This window comes from Bidens hawaiensis, unplaced genomic scaffold, assembly GCF_021521415.1.
Source record: "Bidens hawaiensis isolate Kalapana, Puna unplaced genomic scaffold, B.hawaiensis_p1.1 tig00024267_1, whole genome shotgun sequence".
NCBI classification, from domain to species: Eukaryota; Viridiplantae; Streptophyta; class Magnoliopsida; order Asterales; family Asteraceae; genus Bidens; species Bidens hawaiensis.
This window is the reverse complement of record NW_027493823.1, coordinates 175,962-201,032: the sequence shown is the minus strand read 5'-3', so window position 1 is coordinate 201,032 and position 25,071 is coordinate 175,962. Positions and strand designations below refer to the sequence as shown.

General features: G+C 31.7%; 1 protein-coding gene and 1 pseudogene across 1 annotated transcript; both read left to right on the top strand.

The window, feature by feature from the left end:
• The first annotated feature begins 4,796 nt into the window (after nt 1–4,796).
• Nucleotides 4,797–6,302, top strand: LOC143568966 (zinc finger protein GIS3 pseudogene; annotated as a pseudogene).
• An 8,134-nt stretch (nt 6,303–14,436) lies between these two features.
• LOC143568975 (uncharacterized) lies at nt 14,437–24,064 on the top strand. Its single transcript, XM_077054995.1, has 7 exons — nt 14,437–14,771; nt 21,902–22,169; nt 22,455–22,574; nt 22,689–22,754; nt 22,947–23,015; nt 23,129–23,209; nt 23,984–24,064. Exons 1-7 carry the CDS (start codon nt 14,437–14,439, stop codon nt 24,062–24,064), a joined length of 1,020 nt encoding a protein of 339 aa, XP_076911110.1.
• The last annotated feature ends 1,007 nt before the right edge of the window (nt 24,065–25,071 follow it).

The following is a 25,071-nucleotide window of genomic DNA, read 5'->3' as shown; positions in this document are numbered from 1 at the left end:
GTTCCAAGCTCAATTATGAAGTTTCGAAGTTGATATATGTCGGTTCGAAACTTGGTTTAGCATGAATTAAAATGTTCGGAGCTTGAAATGGAGGTATAAAAGATGGAAATATATGTGTAAAATTTGGAAAAAAACGCAAACATGCAAGATTTGGTTCGGTTAAAGTCGGTTAACAAAGGTCTGTTAACTGTAACCATAACAGAATGGTCGTTTAATCAGACTCATATAACCGTAACCGTTGGTTTTGTTCAATTATGGTTCATTTTGGTTAACAGTTCGGTTTTCGCTCACCCCTGATGACATGTATCTTAACAGGTTAAATTGAACCATATATGTTAATTCATAGATGAATTATTATTGTTCATCATTGTTATTACCTCATACGTCCCCTTAAAAGTGTCCATATTTTTTTTATTTGTCTCATTACAAGTATCCACTTTCAAAATTTATTAGTCAATTTTCAAGTTTATTCTTAAAGACACACAACTAGTATTAACAAACAATATTGATGGACTCAGTTTCCAAGTGCGTTATTATTTGATAAACAACAAATGTAATTATTCAATCTATCTTAAACTTTATGGTTTTAAACCCATGACACTTAAAAGAAGACGAACACAATACTAAATTTGAATAATAACTCACACGCCCATCAATCCTATTGTACTATTCTAAAAGAATAATCTAACTTATGTTAGAATTTGAACCATGTTCTTAAAAGTCAGGAGAAATATCATTGTTTATTATAGTTAGAAAATTACGTTACACAAATAAATTTATGAATTTTTGATTTGTGAAAGAAGTTTGACAAAGGAAACAAGGAAGAGGGAACAAAGGTGGGTCATGTTTGGAGTTGCAGTGAAGTCTTTGGAAGTAGTTTTGATTGATGCATAGAAAAATATAAATAAAAAGTGTGTGATGTTGGAGTAAGATTTGGGCAGATTTTAAGAAACCTTATTAAATTCCCTCCTACATCTCAACGTCAATCACGCAAATCAAAACTTACATATTATTTTGTTGTGGGCCCAACATCACCTGAACAAAACCAAACCAAATACTATGTCTCTTTCCATACTTGGTATACCCACACATGCTTCTAAATTCTAATGTCTTTTAAGCCATAATTTGGAATTTTAAATTTTTAATTCATAGAATATATGTATTTCTTTAAATTGAACACCGACCCGAATAATTAACGAAGTTAAACTACAGTTAGAGTAATATTTAATTAGGGATCATGAATCATGTTATAGAGCTTTTGATGAAAATAGTCTTTCATGCAAATTAAAAAGTTAAATTATAAGTCGTCTTTGATGGGTGGATCTTAACTTGAAAAGTCGAGTCACATTTTGGAAAACTGGCATTGATTGCATGATTGATTGTATGATTATGAAATTAACTTTCTAAATGAACGCGTAAATTACTTATATCGTATATTCAAGTGTTCTTATATAAAGATAAATTAAATAAAAGTCTATTCAATTAAGTTATGAATCTATGTTGATTCCTTATATATGAATTGTCTTAAAGATTCAAACTTACTTTCGACTCTTAAAAAGATATTATAGGGATAGTGTCATGTACACATGTTATAATTTTCACTGTTCAATAACCAAGTTGGTCTCAATGTAAGAAATAACTAGTTACACTTGTAAAATTGAAGAAAACTATTTTAAGTCTATATATTGTGGTAAAACCTTTTATACTCCATTTGTCTATATTTAGCTATAGCAAGTATAAATCGTCTAGTTCTTGAATCAACCTTTTATCATTATATTATTGACTATTGAAACATATGTTAGGGAAACTAAAAAGAACCTTGGGGAAGAGAAAGGAGGAACGTGTACGTCTTTAGTTCATATAAATTTATAAGCCTACTTTAGACCGTGTTTTTAATTGTCAAGTCAGTTTAAGTCGGGTCCAAATCATCTGTTCTAAACACTTGTCTCTTTTTAAGCTACTACAGACCGTATTTTCAAATGTTCAATCAGTCTGGATAGGGTCGAAATCATCTAGAGTAAGTGTATATAATTATTTGAGTGGAACAAAATATTATAAGATGAAAAGGGCTGCTAGGGGTGGAAGTGGTAAACATGTAGATACGAAGATTGATATGATGGTGAAATATGGGGTCCATTTAAGACTTATTAAGTTTCGACCGACGATCTTTGTTAACTCTTTCTTACATCTCTTGTTTTTTTTTTCTTTAGTTATTATTTTATTTATTTGTTTTGAACATAAATAAACATCTTTCCAAAAGATTCTGATCTAAATTAGATAGGTATTGTCTAGTTTAAATTTTATAATCAATGAGATGTTTACATTTTCTTTAATCAAATCATATATTAAAGAATTCTTTTCTTATTAAATAAGTAAAATACCAATTATTGTTAATAATCCATGTGACATAAAGATATATTTTGCCCTTTAAAATAAGTAACTCTACCATATACTTGTTGGATTTGAAAATTTTAAAACCCTATAGCATTCTAACAAATTAATTGGGATTCAAATATTTACAATAAATATGGGGCAAAAGAGAGATATTTTTGCTCCATGGGTCTAAGTAATAATTTCATAGAGTTGTAAACATTAAGTATGTTTACGGTGCATTTCGGTCGGCTTTGTTGAGATTTCTGGAGCGAAATTGTAACAATGATTTTCGAGTAACTAAACCAAACTGGCTTAGTTGGTTGGATCAGCTGAATTAGTCAAATTAGCCAAAACAAACGAGTTTTGATTGTTTTAACGGTTTAGACAAGTTATTTATTTACACAATCATTTCATCATATATTTAATACTTCAGTAAAACTGTGACTTAAAAATTTACTAGACATTCTACATTTAAATATAAGGGTTTAAATGAGTGAAAAGAAAAACCCTAAGAGCACGAAATGTGTACATGTGTAATAAATAAATGCTCAGATATATAATACAAGGTCATGTTAATATGTTGGTATTTGATTGATCACATTGTGTCATTTTTATTGATGTTGATTCATTATCAATTAGATATACAACTTGTAGGTCTTTCATTACACATTCTAGACTTGTTTAATTGAAGTGATGTCTATGTAAGTTCCACAATTGATCTAGAAACACGTATTACTAATTGTGCTACCAAATCTAAACTTGGTTGTGCTCATTGTTTATATCAATTGTTTTCTTATTTTTCATTTAAGTGTTTATCATATGAATCATAACACCCAATCCAGTCATAAGCTTTTCATTATGTTTTGCAATCAATTAAACCTACACACCAACCAATAACTCTTTGTAGTTCATCACCATATTTACCCAATCAGACGTAGGTTGATTAGGACCCATAGTCTTTGATCGACACTTTGACGTCGGTCACATACATACATACATCCATACAGTCATACACAAATACATTACATATATATACATACATACGTACATATATATACACACATGATACATATGCATACATACATAATTAATTTTTTATTTTTTTTTGGTTTTGCTTTTCAAAGCTGGAGTTTATATAGGTTGCAAAGTCAGCAGCAAAAAAAGTAACAACAACAATTTAATATAGTGCATACTAACTCATGAAAATTTATAGTTTTTCATAGCTGACAACTTTTGAAAAGTAGTAGTAACATGGTGAATATAGCATAAAACTTGTACAGGTTTTAATCAATCAGTCATTTGATATATAGTTCAACAACCCTACAACAATCACATGCATCACATTCTTTAACCCTTCCTTTATTTCACCCCCCTTCAAATCTGGACGCCACAACTCCCATCATCCAACATCAATAGCATTTCTTTTACTCATATTCACACAATCCATTATCTTTTTTTATAAGAGTAACACAATTTCAGTTATATATAAACAAAATTAAATAAAGGCACATAATATCAGTTATATTATACTCAAAATATTGACTGGTAATACTGTTATATCATCTCACAAATTAATATGATTATATATATTTGCATGATTCAACTTATAATAAGTGTGTTACCCATTCTTCTTATTATGGTATCCAACTAGATAATGTCATATGTCCACTACCTTAATTAAAACTAACAAATTATATTTCCCTTGCCCCCACCAATTCTGTTATAAGCCTTTTTTACTTTCATATCACTTCTAGCATGATTGATTGGATTTAAATCTTTAATTGATCTTTATGTAATAAATATTTTACTGGTAACCAATATATATAACTGATTTTTCAATACAAAACCAATTTTAATCTCGAAAATGTAAAAAGCACATCATAAAAAACGGTTAGATAATTGTTTGTCTCACGTTTTCTTTAACTCCCATAAATCTAACATCTGTCAGGTACCATATACAAAGGCATAATTATGTAATTGCTCTTAGCGGTGTGCAACTTATAGTTTGCTTTTTTTCCTTAACCATAATCGTTAGCTTCGGGCTGTGGGATTTCCTTAACCATAACCGAATTATGAAGCTTGGTTATGGTTCGGTTTTTGGTTATTTCGATTAATAAAGCAAGCCAAGTTCAAAATAGAATATAAACTAAATGAACATAGCAAAAGAATCATCAAACGAGAATTGCATGAAGGTTAATATATACTTATTTTCAAGGCTTTTCATTACAATAACATTGATGCATATAACCAATCCATACATATATTCATATTGATGTAAGCATGTCTTAATTCTTTTCATTTCGTTTAACTTTCAGTTACAGAACACCCTTAACTATAACCATACCTTAACCATAGTTAACCTTCGATTAATCTTGGTTACTGTTTAATTCTGTTCAACTATCAGTTAATTTCGATTAACGATTAAGGTTTCCCTGCCGCCCCTAAATTGCGCTTGATTTTTGTTTATAATAACACATTGAGGAAGTGGATTCCCAATAGACAAGTGTATCTAATGTGGGACCATGTTATGTCTTTAGTTCCTTTTCCTAAATTTACACACTTTTTCTTCTGTTCTTTGGTATGCCCGCAACCATCTCTCTCTCTCCAAACAAAAAAAAACATTATAAATACCACCATCCATACAAGATCTCTCCTAGTACACGCATCTTATGTTCTTTCTCTCCTTAAACATCAAACTGTCTTTCTAGTTTCTATCTATATATATACACACTTATAGATCATTCACATAATATTATTATTATTATTATTATTATTATTATTATTTACATATGCATAATAATAATATGGCGGAAATTGATCACTATCAAGCCAAGAACACAAACAACACAACAAATAATTTAAAGATCTTTGGTTTCAAAGTATACGAGGATGATCAAGAACAAGATCAAGAAGTTGACTCCACCAAAACACCATCAGAGTCACCAGACTCTGGCGGCGATTGTTTCCCAACCGCCGACAGTAGAAAATACGAGTGTCAATACTGTTGTCGCGAGTTTGCAAACTCACAAGCTTTAGGTGGTCATCAAAACGCGCATAAAAAGGAGCGCCAACAATTAAAGCGTGCACAAATGCAAGCAACTCGAAACGCTGCCGTTTCATATATCCGAAACCCTATAATCTCCGCCTTCGCCCCACCGCCTCACCTCCTTACGCACACCGGCCCGATGGTCATCCCCTCGTCGGCCGTGGCCTCCCCGACGTGGGTTTACGTTCCACGCGCGGCTCCTGGGTTCCACGCGCCTCATGGATGTGTTTTACCTTCGGGTTCATCGTCACAGTCGGTTGGGAGAGGTCCAGGGTCGTTATCATACACCGGCAGTGTAGGGGATCAGTCTTCGTTGACCAATAATATAAGGCCATATCATGAAGATGTGCCTTCATTGAGTAGGTTTTCTAGGGGTGATGGTGGGCCCACCTTTGATGATACATTTGGGCTTGATTTGCATTTTAGCCTTTAGCTTACTCATGGGTTAATAAGGCCTATTATATCGGTTAATAACTGGTTTCGGTTTAGGTCGATTTATCGTTTCGGTTTCGATTCAGATAACTGGTTATGATTTACACCTTTAGCTTAGCCAGCTCGGTTCCGATGTTTAAGATTTTAGTTTAGTATTTGAAAGTCCACTGATCACGTCTCTTTGGCTTCACTGTAAACTCGGCTTGTAGAAGCCGCTGTCGAATTTTCACCCACTCAGATATTGTAAATTATGATTTATTTATTTATTTACTTGAAATTAGGTTTCTCTTTTATTAATCTAGAATTCACTTTTTTTCTTTACTTTTTAAAAATCTATTAATGTAATTCCAATGCCAATACAGTTAATTATGTATAATTTAAAAATAATCTTCTACAGTTCTATACCTAATTATAAATGATAATAACGGGGTACACTATTAGCTTTGTAGACCATCTAAAAATTAATTTTCCATATTTTTATTCTATTAAATATTCAACGCTGTTGTCGACTTTTTGTGAAGTCTAGATTCTAATTTCCCACTTCTCTATACTATTAAATAATAACGAATTTCTTTAACTTAGTGTAAACTAAATAATATGATCACACAATAAGTCATATTCTTTAACTTTCTATTAAACGTCTTTAAAAATATAAAATATGTTTTTATAAATAAATATTTTCTAAGAAAAAAAATTTTATTTGTGTAATACGCGTATTTCTAACATAATAAAGCACATAATTTTGTGAGGCAAAAGCTGAGATCATCTAAGAAAAAAGGATCAAGTCAAATGTGATCCAACAAAGTTGTACATAAAAATTGTGGTTTTTAATGATGCTCTTTTGTTAAATATGAAAACCTGTAAAATCCTGTTAGTGCCGGGCAGTTTGCTTTTATGATTAATAAATATAAAAACACTTGTTGAATTCGAAAAATAAGAATTTGTTAGAAGGGTTTAAAGTTTAAACGTGTAACGCACTGTCACACCTTTGAATATTCAACTGATCATGAATTTATATTTCTCATACGACTTTAAGCCCATCTATTATCTATCTATACTCTACAAAGACAGAATTATAATTTTTTCTTTTAAACATATGCAATTTATAGATTATGTTTTTTAAAAAGTTTATTTGTAGGCAGTGTCCTTTTACATGACTTGTTTGTTTGATTTTCGTCATTTTGACTAACTGGCATCTAAAAATCCCGTTAAGTCTTGGCATGTGAGGGCATTTAAGTCTTTTTACGCATACTATTTAAGTATTTATAATTAAAAAACAAATTAAATATATTATTTGAAAAAGAAATTAAATGAAATATGTTAAACAAAAACCCCGTTAAACCTTAGCATGTTTGGATTTAGCTGAGCTTTTGGACGATGGTTAGTGTAAAACACAAAAAACGAATATATTTTGTCATATAAAGAACACCGTCATCCAATAAACTTTATAAATGACCTGATCCATAAATCGCATATATTTAAAGAACAAAATTTGTAATCCTGTCATACATAAAAGAGTAACATTTTTTTGCTGATGCGGCACGCTCACGTTGCTTCTCTACCTGTTTTAGTTATATGGGTATTAAAATAAGCGGAAGAACAAGGTATAAACCACCTACAATTTAAATATACTTAACACATAAAATCCGGGCAAAAAAAAAATCTTTTGTTTTAAGACGTGAATTTGAACAAAATTTATAAAATGACACATATGATGACATCTCATTTGCTCAACACTCTATAAAGAAATTATTTACTATAACTTATGATTTGAAAAAAATATATATATACAAGTATTTCTTAACTAACATCCTTTCACACAAATAAATAATTTTTGCAACTTTGGTAGATATATTTAAAAAGGTCAATATCATAGTTTTCGTTTGACAAAAGAAGTTCTAGTGTTGTATTTTCAACTCTTAGAAACGTATGGATAAAAATGTCTATCAAAGACCGCTCATCCTCGTGCTTATGTTATTCCGAAACACGACATGTCGTGTTTTCTTTGTTTAATAATAATATAGATCATCCGTGAATAAGACATTTGAAGATTGATGTGTCACGACCCATCAAACAAAACCAAATAATCAGAGATCTATGAGGAAAAATTATACGGTATGTCACATATGTCTTCTGGTGGCAGGCTGCAGTAGGTGTAAACGTTAAATCTAATTAACCACACAAGAGAAAGACGCTTCTTGATGTAAAGACCGGGTATTAACAACTAAAAACGCGTATAAATGACTACACGAGTCTTTAAATCAAATAAAAAAAACCTGAAGCGGATATTATTCACCTTTTATTGTTTTAGAATTAATAATGTGAATGGTTAAACCTAGGATCCAACTATGGCTGCCATAAATCAAGTGTTGTCACCCAAAAGATGTATGGCTTTCATCATTTCATATATATTTTCAAATGTTGACATCTTTATATTTGCTTTAGACAAAGACTTTTTGACTTTTTTTCATGCATGTTTATACTCCACTACTTTCCTTCATACACAAGAAACCCTTGAGAACATATTAAAAATCAAGTTCCATAAACCAATAAATATCTTAATATTCATTACACTTGTGCCTGTATACAAAAACAATACAAAAGCTTAAAATAGAGTTGCACCTCAACGTATGATGTGTCGTGTGGGGCCTACGGTTAACCATCGATTGGTACACGTGGGCGCCAAATGATGTCATTGCCCACATCCATCAAAACAATCCCTTTGAAGCCAACTCACTTCACCTAATTTGAATCTTTGCTCTTTCTAGCTAATGCTCGTTCGTTTATACGTTGATGTACATTTTCTTCTGGTAATTCGGCTCGTTTTAATGATTATTTGTATTAAAACCTGTATAGTATAACATGTACCAAGTTTCAAAATTTATAACTTTTTGTTAAAGGGAAATTTATGGAGCTAATCATGGTATACCATTTGACGAACAGATTTGATCATTGAACGAATATGACCTCTGATCTTGTATAACTTTTGTTTCTTCTAATATCAAGATCAAATGTTGCTATTTCATTTATATTACCATCTTTTAATAATCTTTATCGTATTCCCTGTTCCGAGAAAGAAGTCAACCTTTTGTTCATCATATTTTTGTATCATTATAACATCAAATTTATGATAGTTGGAGACCTTGGTAGAAATTATCGCGTCTATTCACCTGAACTGGATATAACACCGGTCGCTCACCGACAGTTTCCCTATTTATATAATTACACTAATTATTGAGGAGCTGCTGAGAATGTTGCATTCTCAGCAGCATCTTTATCTCCATCTCTAAAATTACACTAAAAAAAATAATTTTTTCTCTCTTATATTCAATTAAATAATCTTTTTTATACATTTATCATTATCTTTTCCTTCTCCTCCAATAGCAACCACTTTTAAAAAAACATTAAAATATTATAGAGGATGAACAATGTTTCTCAAAATTTACTCATCAACAAAAGTTTCTCTATCTCCTTAACTCACAACCATTTATAACTACTCTATATAATATAGATTACCCGCTCACAGTTTTATAGGGGACGAATGCTCTTACTAAACACACCTAGTGAATACGTTTTTATTGTGGAACGATGGTGCATTATTCACTAGTGATGAATACGCTGTCGTGAACATGACCAATGAGTAGGTCCTTCTATCGAATACAATATATGTGAACTACTAGTGTTTTTCTAGTGAACTAATACGCTTTAGTTTCTTATAATGCATTTATCGACGATACATATATTCAACCGTAAATCACTATTTATGAAATTAACATAAACCTGATTGTATTATCTAGTGATTACACTTCGACAATAAATAGTACTATAGTAGTCACTTAGGAATCATGGCTGGGCATGAGAATGTGCCTGGTGGACGACCGCACAGGGTTTGACAAATATTGTTTTTTACTCGTTTTAGACACACATTTATCTATTTTAATAAAAGCCTACCATTTTTGTCACTTGTCAATACCATAACCCTCATCACCATTTTTTCAATCAATTTTTCATATATGGTCATTATCTTTTAAGTTATTTCAATATATGACATTAAAACTATAGGTTTATTCCAACTAAATCCATTACTACATATAATAAGTATTCTCCATATGGATTGACAAGAGACGATTAGTGAATTTTGAAGTGTTAGTTAAAGTGTTTATTATGGTTTATATTCAAAATAATAAACAATAAACATTCTATTCATAATATGTGGAATGAGAACAATCGACTTGGACTAAATTCTGATAACGTCAGCGGCTAAGTCTTAGCCTTTAATACCTAAAAATAGATATGATTTTAAAACTAAAAGTTTTCGGGTTGATCCGAAGCCTAGAATTCGGACCCAAGAACCAACCCGAATTACTTCGGTTCAGGTTCGGGTTAGTATTTTCTTGGGTTCGAGTTCTCGGGTCAGGTTAGTTTGGGTTTAGGTACGGGTTTTCTTGGGTTGGGTTTCATGTTACGGGTAAAAGTGGCAGCCCTACTTTCAACGATTATAAATAAGAATCACTACATTCATTTTATGCAACTTTAAATCTTATAATATTCTTTTAACTCAGAATAATCACTATTATTTGAACATGATTTTAATGTTAGTATGTATTTTCCATTTTCCTGCCAATTACATTCATATGAAATAAACAAATCATTTTGCTATACTTAAATTTTTCGGTTTTTATGTTTCTTGATTATATAATTTTTAATTGTAAAATATAAAGTCAATTAAAAATTTGCCATACACAAAATATTAGTGACAACAAATTTATCATGATCAATCAATTTCAAATTGTAAAGATTCTAAGGATAATTATATCATCAAAGTTTAGGTATATGGTTTTTGGGATAATCATGTTTTTTGGATAAACATGAGGAGATGTTCTCAAATGACATCATATTAGTTGATTAAAAGTTATGATATTTTATGTGTATGAATATTTTTTTGTTGGTATCATGGATATATATTATCATTTATCTAGAGTTGGTATGTATTTGGAGAATCTTTTTTGTCACACGGACAACTATATATAGTTATATCAAGAGTTATAAGCATGCCTATATGTTTCTTTATTAAGAGTTACAAGCAGGCATGGACTAAAAATTTTGATTTTTGATGAACAATGTATATCTGCTAATACAATCACAAATGTAGTGTAAAAGGAAGTTTTTACCTATTTGTAACATATTTGTGTAATCTTAGTTATGTAATTTCTGTAATTTTAATTTAATTTTAATTGTATTAACTATATATGATCAATTTGTTGACTGTATTTCACTTAATAGTCAAAGTTCAAAATTTTCAAACAATTATCCGTGTAATACACGGGCCTCAAACTAGTGTGCTTATACTTGCATACAAACACCATAAGTCCTTAAAATTCTTTCTCTATTAGAGTATGGAGTGTTAAATAAGATGAAACTTTAAACTTCTCAAATTATAGAATTGGTGAGATAGCAATGAGTAGAGGTGAAAAAAAAAACGTATTAGGAACAGGACCCGAAAAAAATACTCAGAACCGGTTTTTTTATACCCGGGTATTAAATACCCGAAACCGGAACAGACCCTACCCGTAGGGTATGGATAGGATATGCATTTCGAGGTCAATACCCGTACCCGGAACCGTACCCCGATTTATACCCGTAAATACCCGTACCCGGTCTTACCCAATACCCGATACCAATTTTCTAATACCCGAAATAATATATGAGTTTTTATAGTATATTTTTATGTTTACTTCACTACTTTTATGTTTAAGTTTTTTGTAAAATGCATATTACTAAGTAAATAATTTGTAATTAAGTGAATTTATGGTATTTGTAATATAGTTTAATTATTTTTATAAATTGCATATTTAAATTTTAAACAAATTAAAAAATGTATAAAAAATTACAAATTCAAAACCGGGTATTAATACCCGGTCGTACCGGGTTCCAATACCCGAACCCGATCATACCCTACCCGGGTACATAAGGTTGAGTTTTTCTCCTCAATACCCTACCCGAATCCTACCCGATTTCTCTCAATACCCGATTATCCAATACCCAATCATATCCGAAAACGGTTCCATACCCGAACCCGGGTATTAAAAAAACCCGATTTGTGCACCTCTAGCAATGAGAGATGAATACAAAATATTATTGTAGGCCTACAATTGGGCTTAGTATCATGTCAATGAAACTAGCATGGGCCTCAATAATCTACCGGTAAATATAAGAGTGATGCTTATAAGTTCTTGGGCCAATTTTAAGGACCCATGAAAGTTTTCCTTAGAAATCCTTAATTCCTTATTCCTTAGTTATTTTGTTGAAATTTCTTTTAGAATCAATGGTTTATAATCCTAAATTTTGCTTATAAAAGTATAAAACTAAGATAAAAAAATTTCGTCTATATTTATTTGGCATATCAAAAAAGATACTTAAAAAGTTAAAACATGATCGACTGTGTGTATGTAATTTTACTTATCAATTTTACTTATACGTGAAACATTTGCCATGTAGATTTTCATGTATATATTTTTTTGTCATTCCATTTTATTATATTTATGTATTTGATTGATTTATGTAGAAGACAAGACAAGCTAATAGCTTTTTATATCCCACACTAGGTTTGTTTGCACCCCTAGACGGAGTGTTGTTCCCGAGCATACATTCGGGAAGGATTACAGTCGGTATGGAAATCTACATAGTGGTGTTCCCGTCCATCTTTACCTTCTTTCCCATCCTCCAACCCACTGGGACCCATTTCTTCTTTGTTTTTTCATGGATTCGGGGTGGTGTCATCGGTACCAACCACTACTGGGTGATGTTCCGCCGGCACCGATCAGTACATGCACCCGTCTAGAGCCTAATCGTCCACACTAATGGGTTTTAGAATAAATTTTAGCTGGTTCTTTATGTTCTAATAAAACTTTGAGTTATCTTAAATCCATTTACACTGAAGATAATCCAAGTCTTATGTATTACATTCAATGTAACATGTACAAGTGTATTATACGGTTCTCAAGTGCTCTCTAACATAAAATTCGATGTGATATTTTCTTGAAAAAAGAATAAGAGTAAAAAGTAAAAGTACAAAAAAGGGAGTTCACCTTCATCTTCCAAAGTATTAGAGACATGCGATTATTAAAGCAAGGACTACATTTAATAAGGCAAACAATGGTAATGAAAATTCAACATAACCTGTTCCTTTGTTCTTGAAATCTTGACATGTGATACATTTGTTACAGCCATTTATCCACCACTTAATTCTATGATCTATAGCTACAACCGAGTTTTTATATAACTATGCAAAATTATTTTATTAACTTCTTATTTCAGTTTCTTGTTTATTTAGTAAAACTGATGTGTAGTCTACTATTCTATTATAATTATAAAATTGTACTTAGAAGTTAGATGACTTACCATAAAAAAAAAGGTTACAATTGCTTTTGGTAATATTATTTGGACTGCCACTACAAGGAAACACAACAAAAAAATTGGGTTGTAGCCACATGTCTTATAGTCACGACATGCCGTCCCTATAGGTGTCTTGGCTACATCATAGAATGATGTCTTGGTTGCCTTCGCTATGTATATATGTTGTCATTGTATATTAACTATAGAGATAGCATGTTGTGGCTATAAACACATTAAAAAGTTGTACCTCTTCTTCATTTTCATATTTTTTTATCAAGAAATAAGAAAAGCGAAAAACGGATTATAACACTGCATGTCGTTTCTTTAGGTCAAGCTAAATCTTGGTGGGTTATTTTGGAATTCGTCACCTAAGTTATTTTGAAAGGAATATATAAAAGCATATTTATTTCCTATATAGCCACAACATGTCGTATCCAAAGAAAGACTAAACCTAAAAATCCGATAAGTTCTATTGAGACGACAAGTCATCTCCGCAAGGTATAATATATATTGGGACGACGTGTGATGTCTCTATTGATGCCATGGCTATAGACCAAAATTCTCCTTAAGGTGCTCAAATATTAGATATAGCATTTAGCATAACCACAATATCATGCTTATTTATTAATTTGCATAGTAAGGGAGATCAATAAATGCATATAAGTTGATACAATATACATGTACAAGAAAAGAACATATCACAAGATAAAATAATTTATTTGTTTTTGCTTTTCTGCTTACCCTTACAAAACAATGAACCATACCCAAACATGTTTATATTATAAGCCGGTGGAATGTTCAAAACAGGATTAATTTGAACTCCACCACCAGAATCCTTCTTCGGTAATGACCACCGACGCGAATCACTACCATTATTTGTTGTAGCAACGCAACCAGAAGTAACCGTTGGATCAGTATGAACCGAACTAAAACAACTTGATGACTCTTTTCGTGAACTCGACTTTTTCATAACCCTAATTGTATCCTCATTTCCCCTTGGATTTAATGTCAGGTTACTATGTAAGAGTCGTTTCAACGACAAAGATCTAAGCAACCTTTTTGGTCCCGTACCATTCCCAGAGTTTAAACTCGTGGTTCGTGTAAACTTCCAAAATGACCTAGACACTGATTTGTCTTGTTTTTCGTCGTTTTCAGATAAAAGTTCTCTGAGACGTTTTCTATGGACATCCATGACTTCATTTTCCGACACTAGGGCTTCCGGTTTCTTGATTTGGGTAGGGAGAAGTACACCATCTAGGAATAGCTCGTCAGCGGATGTTATTGGTGGCAGATTAAGATTTGGAGGGATACAAAAATCAAAGGTGGCGGTAGTAGTACCGACGATGGAACTAATGTCGGTTGTTACGGATGATTGGTTGTTTAGATCATGGGAGAAAGAGATTCTTGGACTTATGAAGGGTTCGGATGAAGAACAAACATCAACAGCCATAGCTAGAATAAGAAGTTGGTTTGATAATAATATTGTTAATAATAATAATAAAAGAGAGAATGTTGGAATTTATAGGTAAAGATTTGTTTGTGTGGAGTTGAAGTCAAAATGATTGGGTAAAACTTTATACGAAGGTTAGAAGCATGTGGAGAAAGAATATTGCATTACCTTTTTGAACTTTAAACCGTTAATTATTAGGAATGTATCGTGCAAGTGTGAAATATGCATATTAACCATCATGAATATTGACATAGTGTATTGAGACATAATTATATATCATTACAATTAAACCCTAAAATTTCACTCGTTGAACAAGTATTGGTAAAAATTTGAAAGAGTAGAATATGGACAAATTAATCTTTGCATAGTAATTTTTGGCACCTAAGACCCAAATTTTTGTTGCTAGTAGGATCAATTTTTAGGGTGGGGGTTGTCTGTTTACCTTTCACTTCATTGTAATCGTTATGGATGATGTGTTAACTTGAAATATATGAATCGAATTCGAAAAATCTTTGCAATATCTGGTAGAGAGTAGAGTGTCCTCACTAAGTTCCGTATTTTGTTAACATGTATGGTATGAAAAATATATAATTGTATGTAATTATTTTATACACTAGAAGACTATCAATCTAAATGTGTAAGGTGTGGCATGCAGTTTCGGGAAGAGGAAGCCCTCGTGGAAAATTTCCTCGAGATGCACACCACCCCCATAGTATCGGGATTGCGAAGGGAGAGGCGTGCTCGAGTTCATTTACTCGAGTAAGCTTCATTTTCAGGAAGGGGAGAGGTGCATTTTAATGACTATATTTAAAAAGTCTATTTTATAATATATATATATATATATATATATATATACACACACAAAACCTATTCAACTCATTTTACACACATCTCATGGCAATTTCTCTCTTCACACACAACTTAAAAAAATATAAAAAAAAATAAAAATAAAAACAACCATCAAATGGCCCAAGTCGCAAAAATAAAAGGCACATATGTACCATGGCATTAAATGTCGTATACGGATATACTTTAAGAAAAATTAATCCAACGATACAAAAATAGCTACATACTCTATGAGCTATGACACATCAAATGTAATTTTTGAAAGTGTATTAATAACATTTTCTATTGTGTTTGTAGAGAGCATGGTTTTCCAATCCGTGTACAGTTATGTCAAAAATATTATGTGAGAGATGGAGGAGAAAGTTTTTAGCCAATGTTTTTGACCGTGAGAGAGACAATCCGAAAAAAACCTATTGACGAAGCTTTCAAATGTAAGTTTTATAAGTATGTTACATTGAAAATAAACTTTCCAAAATTTTAAATTTTTAATCAATGACAAGTTTATTCAAAAAATTTTAAGTTAAAGAAATTACAAGATAATTTTCACTTTCTTATTAATTAGTTTGCTTTTGGAAACTTGTGATGAGGTAACACTTAAGTACATAACTTGATCTAAAGGGGACGTGCACAACTTATTGGATACCTTACTTTTGATTATTTGGGAGACAAACTTAAGGTAAAAGAATCAGAAAGGTACAATAGAGAATGGCATTGCTACCTACTTTCATATACCAGCTTCTAGACATGGTAGCCAAAAAAGTGAATACGAATAACACTATAACACCTTTTGTCTCTAAATGTTTTGGATTATATATTACTTGCATCTTTTATATATTTACATTTTTTTTCTTTGTACTATTTTATAACTTAGGAAATGAATATATAAGAGCTTATCAATTTGCCAATGAGATGGGGAAGTGAAAATTTTGGGCTGGAAACCGTAAGGTCTCAAGTTCGAATCTGATCCCAATCGGGTTGTACCGGAGTGGGCCTTTGGGCTGCGGGTTTTCCCTGAAACAAAAGACGGTGAGCTTACGCTACCCAGCACTATACGCGATCGTGGGCGTATAAAGTCGTCTTTTCCCGGTTATAGGTGGGCTTTATTCATTGGTGGTATAAAAAAAGAATATCAAATTATTTATTTTTAATTAAGGTTATAGAGAAAAGATAGAATACAATAATTATTTAACGTACATTAGGTACAAGAATACTTATATTTAATGAAATCAATCCATGAAATCACATAACAAGATCTCGAAATCGTCAATACATATCCAATTAATCATTGGTTCACCGAAATAAACCGTTTTGGATCGTTAATCGATCATTTTTTTACTTTTTTTCACGAACACCGTTTTTGAGCATTTTAGTTTTTGGCTGAGCGTTTTAGTATTTTTGCATTTGAGCGTTTATGTTTTTGTCTTTGAGCGTTTCGCGTACCTATCGCACATTAAACAATTATTCCATAGTAACCTCACCCATAAGTTATATTATTGTACGTACATTAACCTCACCCATAAGTTATAAATATTAGAATTACTTAATGGACATCTTTGTCCAGTTTCATAATATCCTATCCAAATGAAGTGTATCTAAAACTGGGCCTTTAGCAGACCTTTGTATAACCACTTAACCAGCCTTTGTTGGGTATTCAAGTTTATTTAGACTTTAGAGACCACCAGGCTTAAATGGGCCATGAATATGCAAATATGCAATCTTGGGTTAATTCTTGACGTTTAACTTTGTTGTTTAATTTTGCATATAATAATCATAAAAACATCATTATAATTTAAGAAGAGTTTATATACTAACGATTTTGAAAAGAAAAAGGTTTAAACCATTACAATTTAGCATTGGTATGTTAACCAACCCAATTTTTATCTTGTAGTTTAATGAAACCAAAAGATTTTGGAAAATCCAAAAAACCCGGTTCAATTCAACTGGTTTGATTGGCCATTTTTTGTAACTTTCGTTAGTGACTCGATCTCCTATTTTTGTTAAAACTTATGAAACCTATGAATTGGAGAGAGCTAGTTGTTGCCAACTCGAAGAGATGGCGTAGCAGGGGGATGGTTCATTGTAGAGGAACACAAATCGAGTTTTGGGCCCAAATCAGTTCAGGTATGGGCAACAAAAGTCAAAAGCGAGTTATGGCAAAACATGGTAAGGTTGGAACCGATATTTGAGGAGAAAGGAATAAACCGGTTGACGTTGGGTTTGACCGGGTTTAAACCAGTTTCAATGTATAGGTTAACATTGGTCATGTTTGAACTCGTTTCTTTAATAATCTAGTTGAGTCATCAGTCATGAGGTGTACAAAAAAACCGGTTTTACCCAAACCGTAAGTTTCAGGACTGGTTCCCCTTCAAATCTATGAAATCGGTTTGAGAAAAACCAGTTTGAAACCGGTTTATAAACCGAACCGAATCGAACCGGTGTGATCAGGCTGGCCTATCTTGCTTCTAAACCGGTTTATAAACCGAACCGGTTTGAATCAAACCGGTTTTGACCAGTCGTTGACCAAACCGGTTCGGTTTGTGTTTATAACCGGTTTTGTACACCTATAGTCATGACTCATGACTCATGAGTGGTTGACATATTTATATAACAAAAGTGTGTGTCAGCCCAACCAGCCCACCTGGACCGGCCCGAATACTAAGCCCAGTAAAAGAAATGTTACATTTCACGCATTTTGATTAATATAACCTACTAGTAATCATATAACTTTAAAGAAATAAATAATAGTATAAGCAAATTTAAGAAAACTTTATATGGTAATACACACGTAGTCTATCAATGGGTTGGTAGTCCATTTATAAACACCTTCGGTTAGGAGAGCTTGAAAGGTATTAGATTCAAGTCTCGTAAACGACAAAAGTTAAAAAGAAATTCCGTTCAAGAAAAATAAAAATTATACACATTGCTTTTTTACTTGAATGAGACACTGACTCTTGTGATCCTTCACACGTCTATCATATGCATCAAATAATTTAAACTAGTACAAAAATGATAAAGCTTCCAAATTGCCTCAAATGTGACATTCTATATCAAGAAAAGTGTTGAGTTGTCTCCTCCTAATTTGTGTTTCAACACGTCCACTCTTTATCTTCCTTTTACCACATTTCGACTAATCAAATATAAATAAGTAAATAACCATTAATTGACTTGTTAGTTAGCATGAAACACATCTGAGAAAAATATATATCACTGGTAACCAAGACGTGGGTAATGCGTGTTCTGATGGAGGCTACCAAGTGATTAGAAGCGCATCAACATTTAAAAAAAGATCATTTGTTTAATATATCGATATAATACTTAAATTATAGAGAATAATACGATCTCTTATATTGTGTGTGTCATGTATACATGTAATTACATAGATAAAAGGTAGGAATAGTGTTGTGAAAAAAATTGAAAACTTGGGTAAAGAGTCAAAATAAATATTATGATATATATCAGTTGATTATGGTTAAAAACATGAGTTTTTTTTTATTATATCAGTTCACACTTAAACAAAAAGTTTTAAAATAAGTGCATTAAAACTGATTCACCCATTATATTACTTTCAATGGGGCGACAAAGATGGTGTCCTCTGCAGTTGTTAGACCATGTGTAGTGTATGGAGTCTCTTTGTGGACGCTGTGCGACATGTGACGCCACGTCAGCATAAGAGTTTTTTTGGTTAAAATGGGTGTAATGGATGGAACCCCAACAATCACATTATTATTATTATTACTACTACTACTACTACTTATAAAAAATAACATATAAAAACCCACCAGTCAAAACCAACCCTCCCCCCCACCCCCTCTCTCCAAAACGCCCATAATGCCCCGGAGGGCGTTGTTCCAGGCTCTACGGGGCGCTTTCGAGGCCCATGGCGCCTCACTACGTTGGGTCTAATAGACCATAGTGGTGGCCATTGTTTTTTTGTTTGTATAAAATCCTTGAATAATGTTTACAATGAGATCCCAATATATAATGAGGAGGAAATATAATTATACAAGGAAACTGAAAAATCATAAAACTAATACTCCCTCCGTCCTTTTGAAAGTGTCCATATTTCATTTTTAGTTTGTCACATTACAAATGCTTACTTTCAAAATTTATTAACTAATTTCTAAATTTACCCTTACACAATGCAATCATTCAAACTTTCTTCTTTTGTATTGTTATATATGTCAAGGGCATTATTTTCATTTGTTAAGCAAAACATACAATCATTCAAACTTTTCTTAAATTTTCGGTTTTCAAACCATGACACTTGTATAGAGATAGAGAGAGTACATATCTTTAGTATCTTCTAGAATATATATATAAATGATAATATATATCTTCAAATATTCCCCGTAGTTTGAGCGGGTGTGTAGACCGAACATTCAAACTATCTATGAATTCATGAAATAACAGACGCGATAAGTCTTTAGACTTAGTGAAGATGCCCGCAAACTGAGATCGAGGGAGAAGGAACATGTACGTAGACGATCTTGGCTGTTGTGGCGACAAGTTACATCGACGGCGGAGGTTGTGACATTGCTGATTATAGATGTAGTGAATATATTTAGAAACATTTTGCTTTCTCATTTTACTATATGGTGGTAAAAGTGTTGTGTTTCCACATTTAAACCGATAGATGTAGTGAATAGGACCACAATATGGCTTTTGATAAAGTTATGGGGAATTTTGAGGATGTATTCCTATTGTTAGATTGAATTTTCTACAAAGGGAATGGGAGCCTATCAAGCTTTTAAATTTTACATTAGATTTTTGTCACACAACATTAATGAATACATCTTTAGTAAGATGTAAATAACAAGTTAACCATTCATTGCATGGCTTTTTGTCGTGCCAAATTTAATGTTTACTTTGTTTTTTAACGGCTGATTTTATTAAAAATAATAATAATAAGTCTATACTAGCAAGAAGTTAGATCATAGACAACTATAACACTCGATTACAAGCACACCTTAAAAATTTAATTTTACTATATGTAACACCTTAATTATAAATTTTGTTTTGTCAAATAATGTTTATTTATTACGTCACTTGTAAGTTCTTCATTTTGCTGTAGTTTTTTATTACACGACTTGTATTGATCATCGTCATATCTAGTTGTCATATCTAGTTGGTTACTACATAGTTTATCTAATCCTTTGATCATTGTTAAATTCTATGAGCATTACAACTTTGATATTTACATGATTTTTAATTTAATATATTTTATTTTGCTCATCATACTTAATGTACTAACTTTATGGCCATTGTTAACAGTTCCTCACAAGCAAAGCTTATGAAACACTACCATGTGGTTACTATTAGCTAATTGGTTTAAATTAAATACCACTACAAAGCAGATATTACCATCGGTTTGCTTTAGTGATAGATCACCAACAACTTTTTTAAGTTCGTCCAAAAAGTGGTCTATTTCGACGAATTACCGTCATAATATTGACAGTCTATTTATCTGAAGAGTTATTTAAATGTTACTCGCGGATTTTCAGAGTTAATTTGCACAATATATTCCCTTCATAGAAAAAACCTACTGATTATTACCAATGGGAAGGTATTCGGCACACTGTTCCTTCCAAAAACGACTAAATTGCATAGGTGATAGGTCCTTCCAAACGAGGTCGTTGGCAATCCATTGTGACTGTTAAGATGACCACGAATCCACGATCAATGTCTCATCGGCAAACCAACTCGTTTATCTAACTAATTACCATTTTTCATTTATGATCAACGGTGTATTTACCGAGGGACAACATCTTTATATAAACATCTTTGTCATTGGTGGCTAACTAATTGCAAGGCTAATACTTAAGATGAAGTAAACATTAAATTTGGTTTGACAAAAACACAGCATTAATTGATTGATAACTTATTATTTACATCTTACCAAATATGATCCCATTAGTGTTTTGCTACAAAAATCTAATATGTAGAAAACATGATAGTTATGGGTATTATAATAAAGACTAGTTAGGCATCCACTCCCTTTCCAAATTTCAACCCTAACAATAGTAATACACCCTCAAAATTCCCATACTTGATCAAAAGCCATCTTGTGGTCCTTTTCACTAAATCTATCAGTTTGAAGTTGGACCCCAATACTTTTACCACCATATAGTTTAAAATGAGAAAACAAAAACTTTCCAAATATAGAAACCCTAACTCAAAAGTAGGAAAACCTAATTATTGTATCAAGGCCAACCAATCAACAACTTTATGTACCATGCATCTATCTTTTCCTATTTTCCTTTGTCCTATAGTTTGGCATGTCTTTATATTAAACCTTGTTTTAAAAGAACTCATTCTCACATATGGTTGATGAATTTACATTAGAGACTTTCAATATCAAGATCAACTCATATATACAATATGAACACCGAATCTAGTTCTAATCTTCATGGGTTTTTACCTATATCTGTTGATAATTTCTCCCATGGTGCTGAGAGTTTTAACTTCATTGGTGATCATCAGTCTTGTTCGGTCTATGATACTATGAACCAATTTCCTACGATGGTTGACATGTTTGGAGTTCCACGCGATGGCATGGTACCACCAGTCGAAAGCTTAATGAACTCAGATCCTCAGGTGTTTCGTCCTGAGTTTCTTGGAGAAACTAAGGTAATATATATTATATATAGTCAGGGGCGGAACCAAGGGAGGGTCAAGAGGGTCTGCTGACCCTCAAATCTTCGGAACTTGTTGCTTTTCTTATATATAAAAATTAGTTTTCTTAAGAAAAATATGAGTTGGATCGACTATTTAGTTATAATCGATAGAGAGTATAAACTTTTGATGATCCTGTGACCATAAAAGGTTCTGGTTCCGCCAATATAGTAAATTAAGTTTATCTTTGTTTGATTTTAATTAACTTTTGTGGGATATATATTAACTTGGTGCATCTAGGGTCATGGTGGTAGAAAGAGAAAGAGAAATGATGAATCCCATGTAGGGAAACCAAGAGAAGTTGTTCATGTGAGAGCAAAGAGAGGTGAAGCAACTGATAGTCACAGTTTGGCTGAAAGGGTTTGTTTCATATCTTGCATATAATTTTTTCGGAAAATACAAAATCTTTGAGCTAGGTTTATGCTTTGAATTTGATATTAATTTCGTATCGCACTTATCTCTCTTTTTTGTTAGACGAGAAGAGAAAAAATAAACGAAAAATTACGAAGCTTGCAAGATCTTGTTCCCGGATGCTACAAGGTATAAAGTTATTAGTATGTAATCTTTATAATCTTTCTGTTCTTGTTAATCTTTAAAGTTTATTGATAAATAATCTTTATATATTGTTTCTTATAAATCTCTATAGATATGATAACACCTTTTAAATTTTGTATCTTCATAATATATATATATATATATGACTGTTTTACTCCATTTGGATTCTTGTTATAGACTATGGGAATGTCAGTGATGTTGGATGTAATAATCAACTATGTTCGATCGTTACAGAATCAAATTGAGGTAATTTAATTCGCGCCATAACTTACAAAATTAAACAATCAAAATTAAAGATTGAGAAAATATTTTGAAATATTATTAATAAGTTCTTTTTCTCTTGTTTTGTACTGTTTTAGTTTCTGTCAATGAAGCTTTCTGCAGCCAGCATGTTCTCTGACTTCAACTCTACTGAAATGGATGATATGGGCACTATGAAGGTAATATTTCATAACTTGGTTTAAATTTATCATTTGGGTGTAAACAAGCTTGAGCTCGAGCTTGAGCTCGGCTCGTATGTTTTTTTTCGAGCTTGGACTCGGCTCGTTTATTATTTATTAATTAAATTATACTACATGTTTTTAATTATCTTATATACTTTGAGAAATACCTTAAACGAGACAAAGCTCAACTCGAACTTGACTGTGCAGTGTAAGATTAATACATAGAATTCCTAAAAATGTAAAACTTAAACATACACAAACAAGGCTTGAGCTTGGGCTCGAATAACTAAACGAGCTTTAATTTGACTCGAAAAGACTCGGATCATATTGAGCTTTTTATCAATGCAAGCTTGTGCCACTCGCAAGTTGTTCACGAACGGATCGGATCACTTACACCCATGTATTATTAATTTTCATCCTTGATCCAAATTCTTACCTTATAATTGGAGAAAATGACTTAGTTATAAATATGTTCTTCTATATATATACATATACTCTATATTTTAATTACTACAATATTTATAAATAATAAAAGCTAGCAAATTTTGTAGCAAAAAAGTTTTTAAGAGCATAAAAAGGCAGCCACGTCAGCCCCGTTCAAGCTTTGCCACTCTCATAACAAAACAGTATACACGGCTCAAAAAACGCCCTGTTTTGAACAATTTTTTGGACATTTTTAAGCAAAACCGCGCCACGTTTATAATTAATCAGTCTTTTAACATTTGTAAATTAATGTAATTACTATGCATGGGACGAAAACTGATGTTGCAGGAAACAAATGGACATGAAGCACAGATGATGGCTGGAGAAGGGTATGGAGACTACTTTCCACGATTTCAATCAACTCCATGATATAATAATTAACTTTATATATATATATATATAACTTTACACGTAATTAAATCATATATGTTATAAGACTTTTCAAGGTATTTTGTTCATCTATTTAATGTTCTTGTTATTTGACTTTTAAACGATGTATTTAAGTGTGGTTGATTATATTGTGCTTTTGGCAATATATATGTAATTTACATCTAAATAAAATAAATTGAATGCAAGCACAAACAGAAGAGTAAAAAAGCATTTACTAATTATTCATGTTCTTTGTGTTAAGAAATCGAAAAACCATAAATTCGCGATTGCTATAACGGAGATTACATATATACTAATATCGTATTTAGGGTTTACAAATTATAATTGTTACATTGCATACTAGGATAGAGTCTGTGTGATACACGTACGGTTAAAAAAATACAATAAAAATGTTAAATTTTATAATATACAGAATAACATACCGACCACTTTAAATACAAAAATTGGATAGTAACTCGTGTTATTAGGAGAAATATTAAGATCACTATATTTAAACATATTCAAATGTTAACTTATGACACACTAATAGGATATTTAACGAAATTGTAGATATATTCATTTATTTAGAATATTATTATAACTTATTTATTGGGATTTCCAAATATAACATAATTGATTGACTTTCTAAAATAGGAAACTGTTCATATGGCATCTACGTTTTCAACCTTGAACCCTTGTAAGTGTTTAAGAGATTTGGTTGTTCTTGATACAAAGTTCTTGAACTATTTTAAGTTTATGTGATTTTTCTTCATACAATTCTTGTTCTAGATTATCTCAACACAAATCACATTCGACCTCTATATGTTTTGAACACTTTATCATGTTCTTAATACCGGTTATAATCACCTCTTCAAACGGTTAACCCTGTCTATAAATCTTTTACATAAAAATTCAAACAATTCAATAGATTGGTATGAATTTTTTTTAAATATGAAAGACTATAATGTATTGCACGATACATCTTAGAACTCATAATTTATCACTTT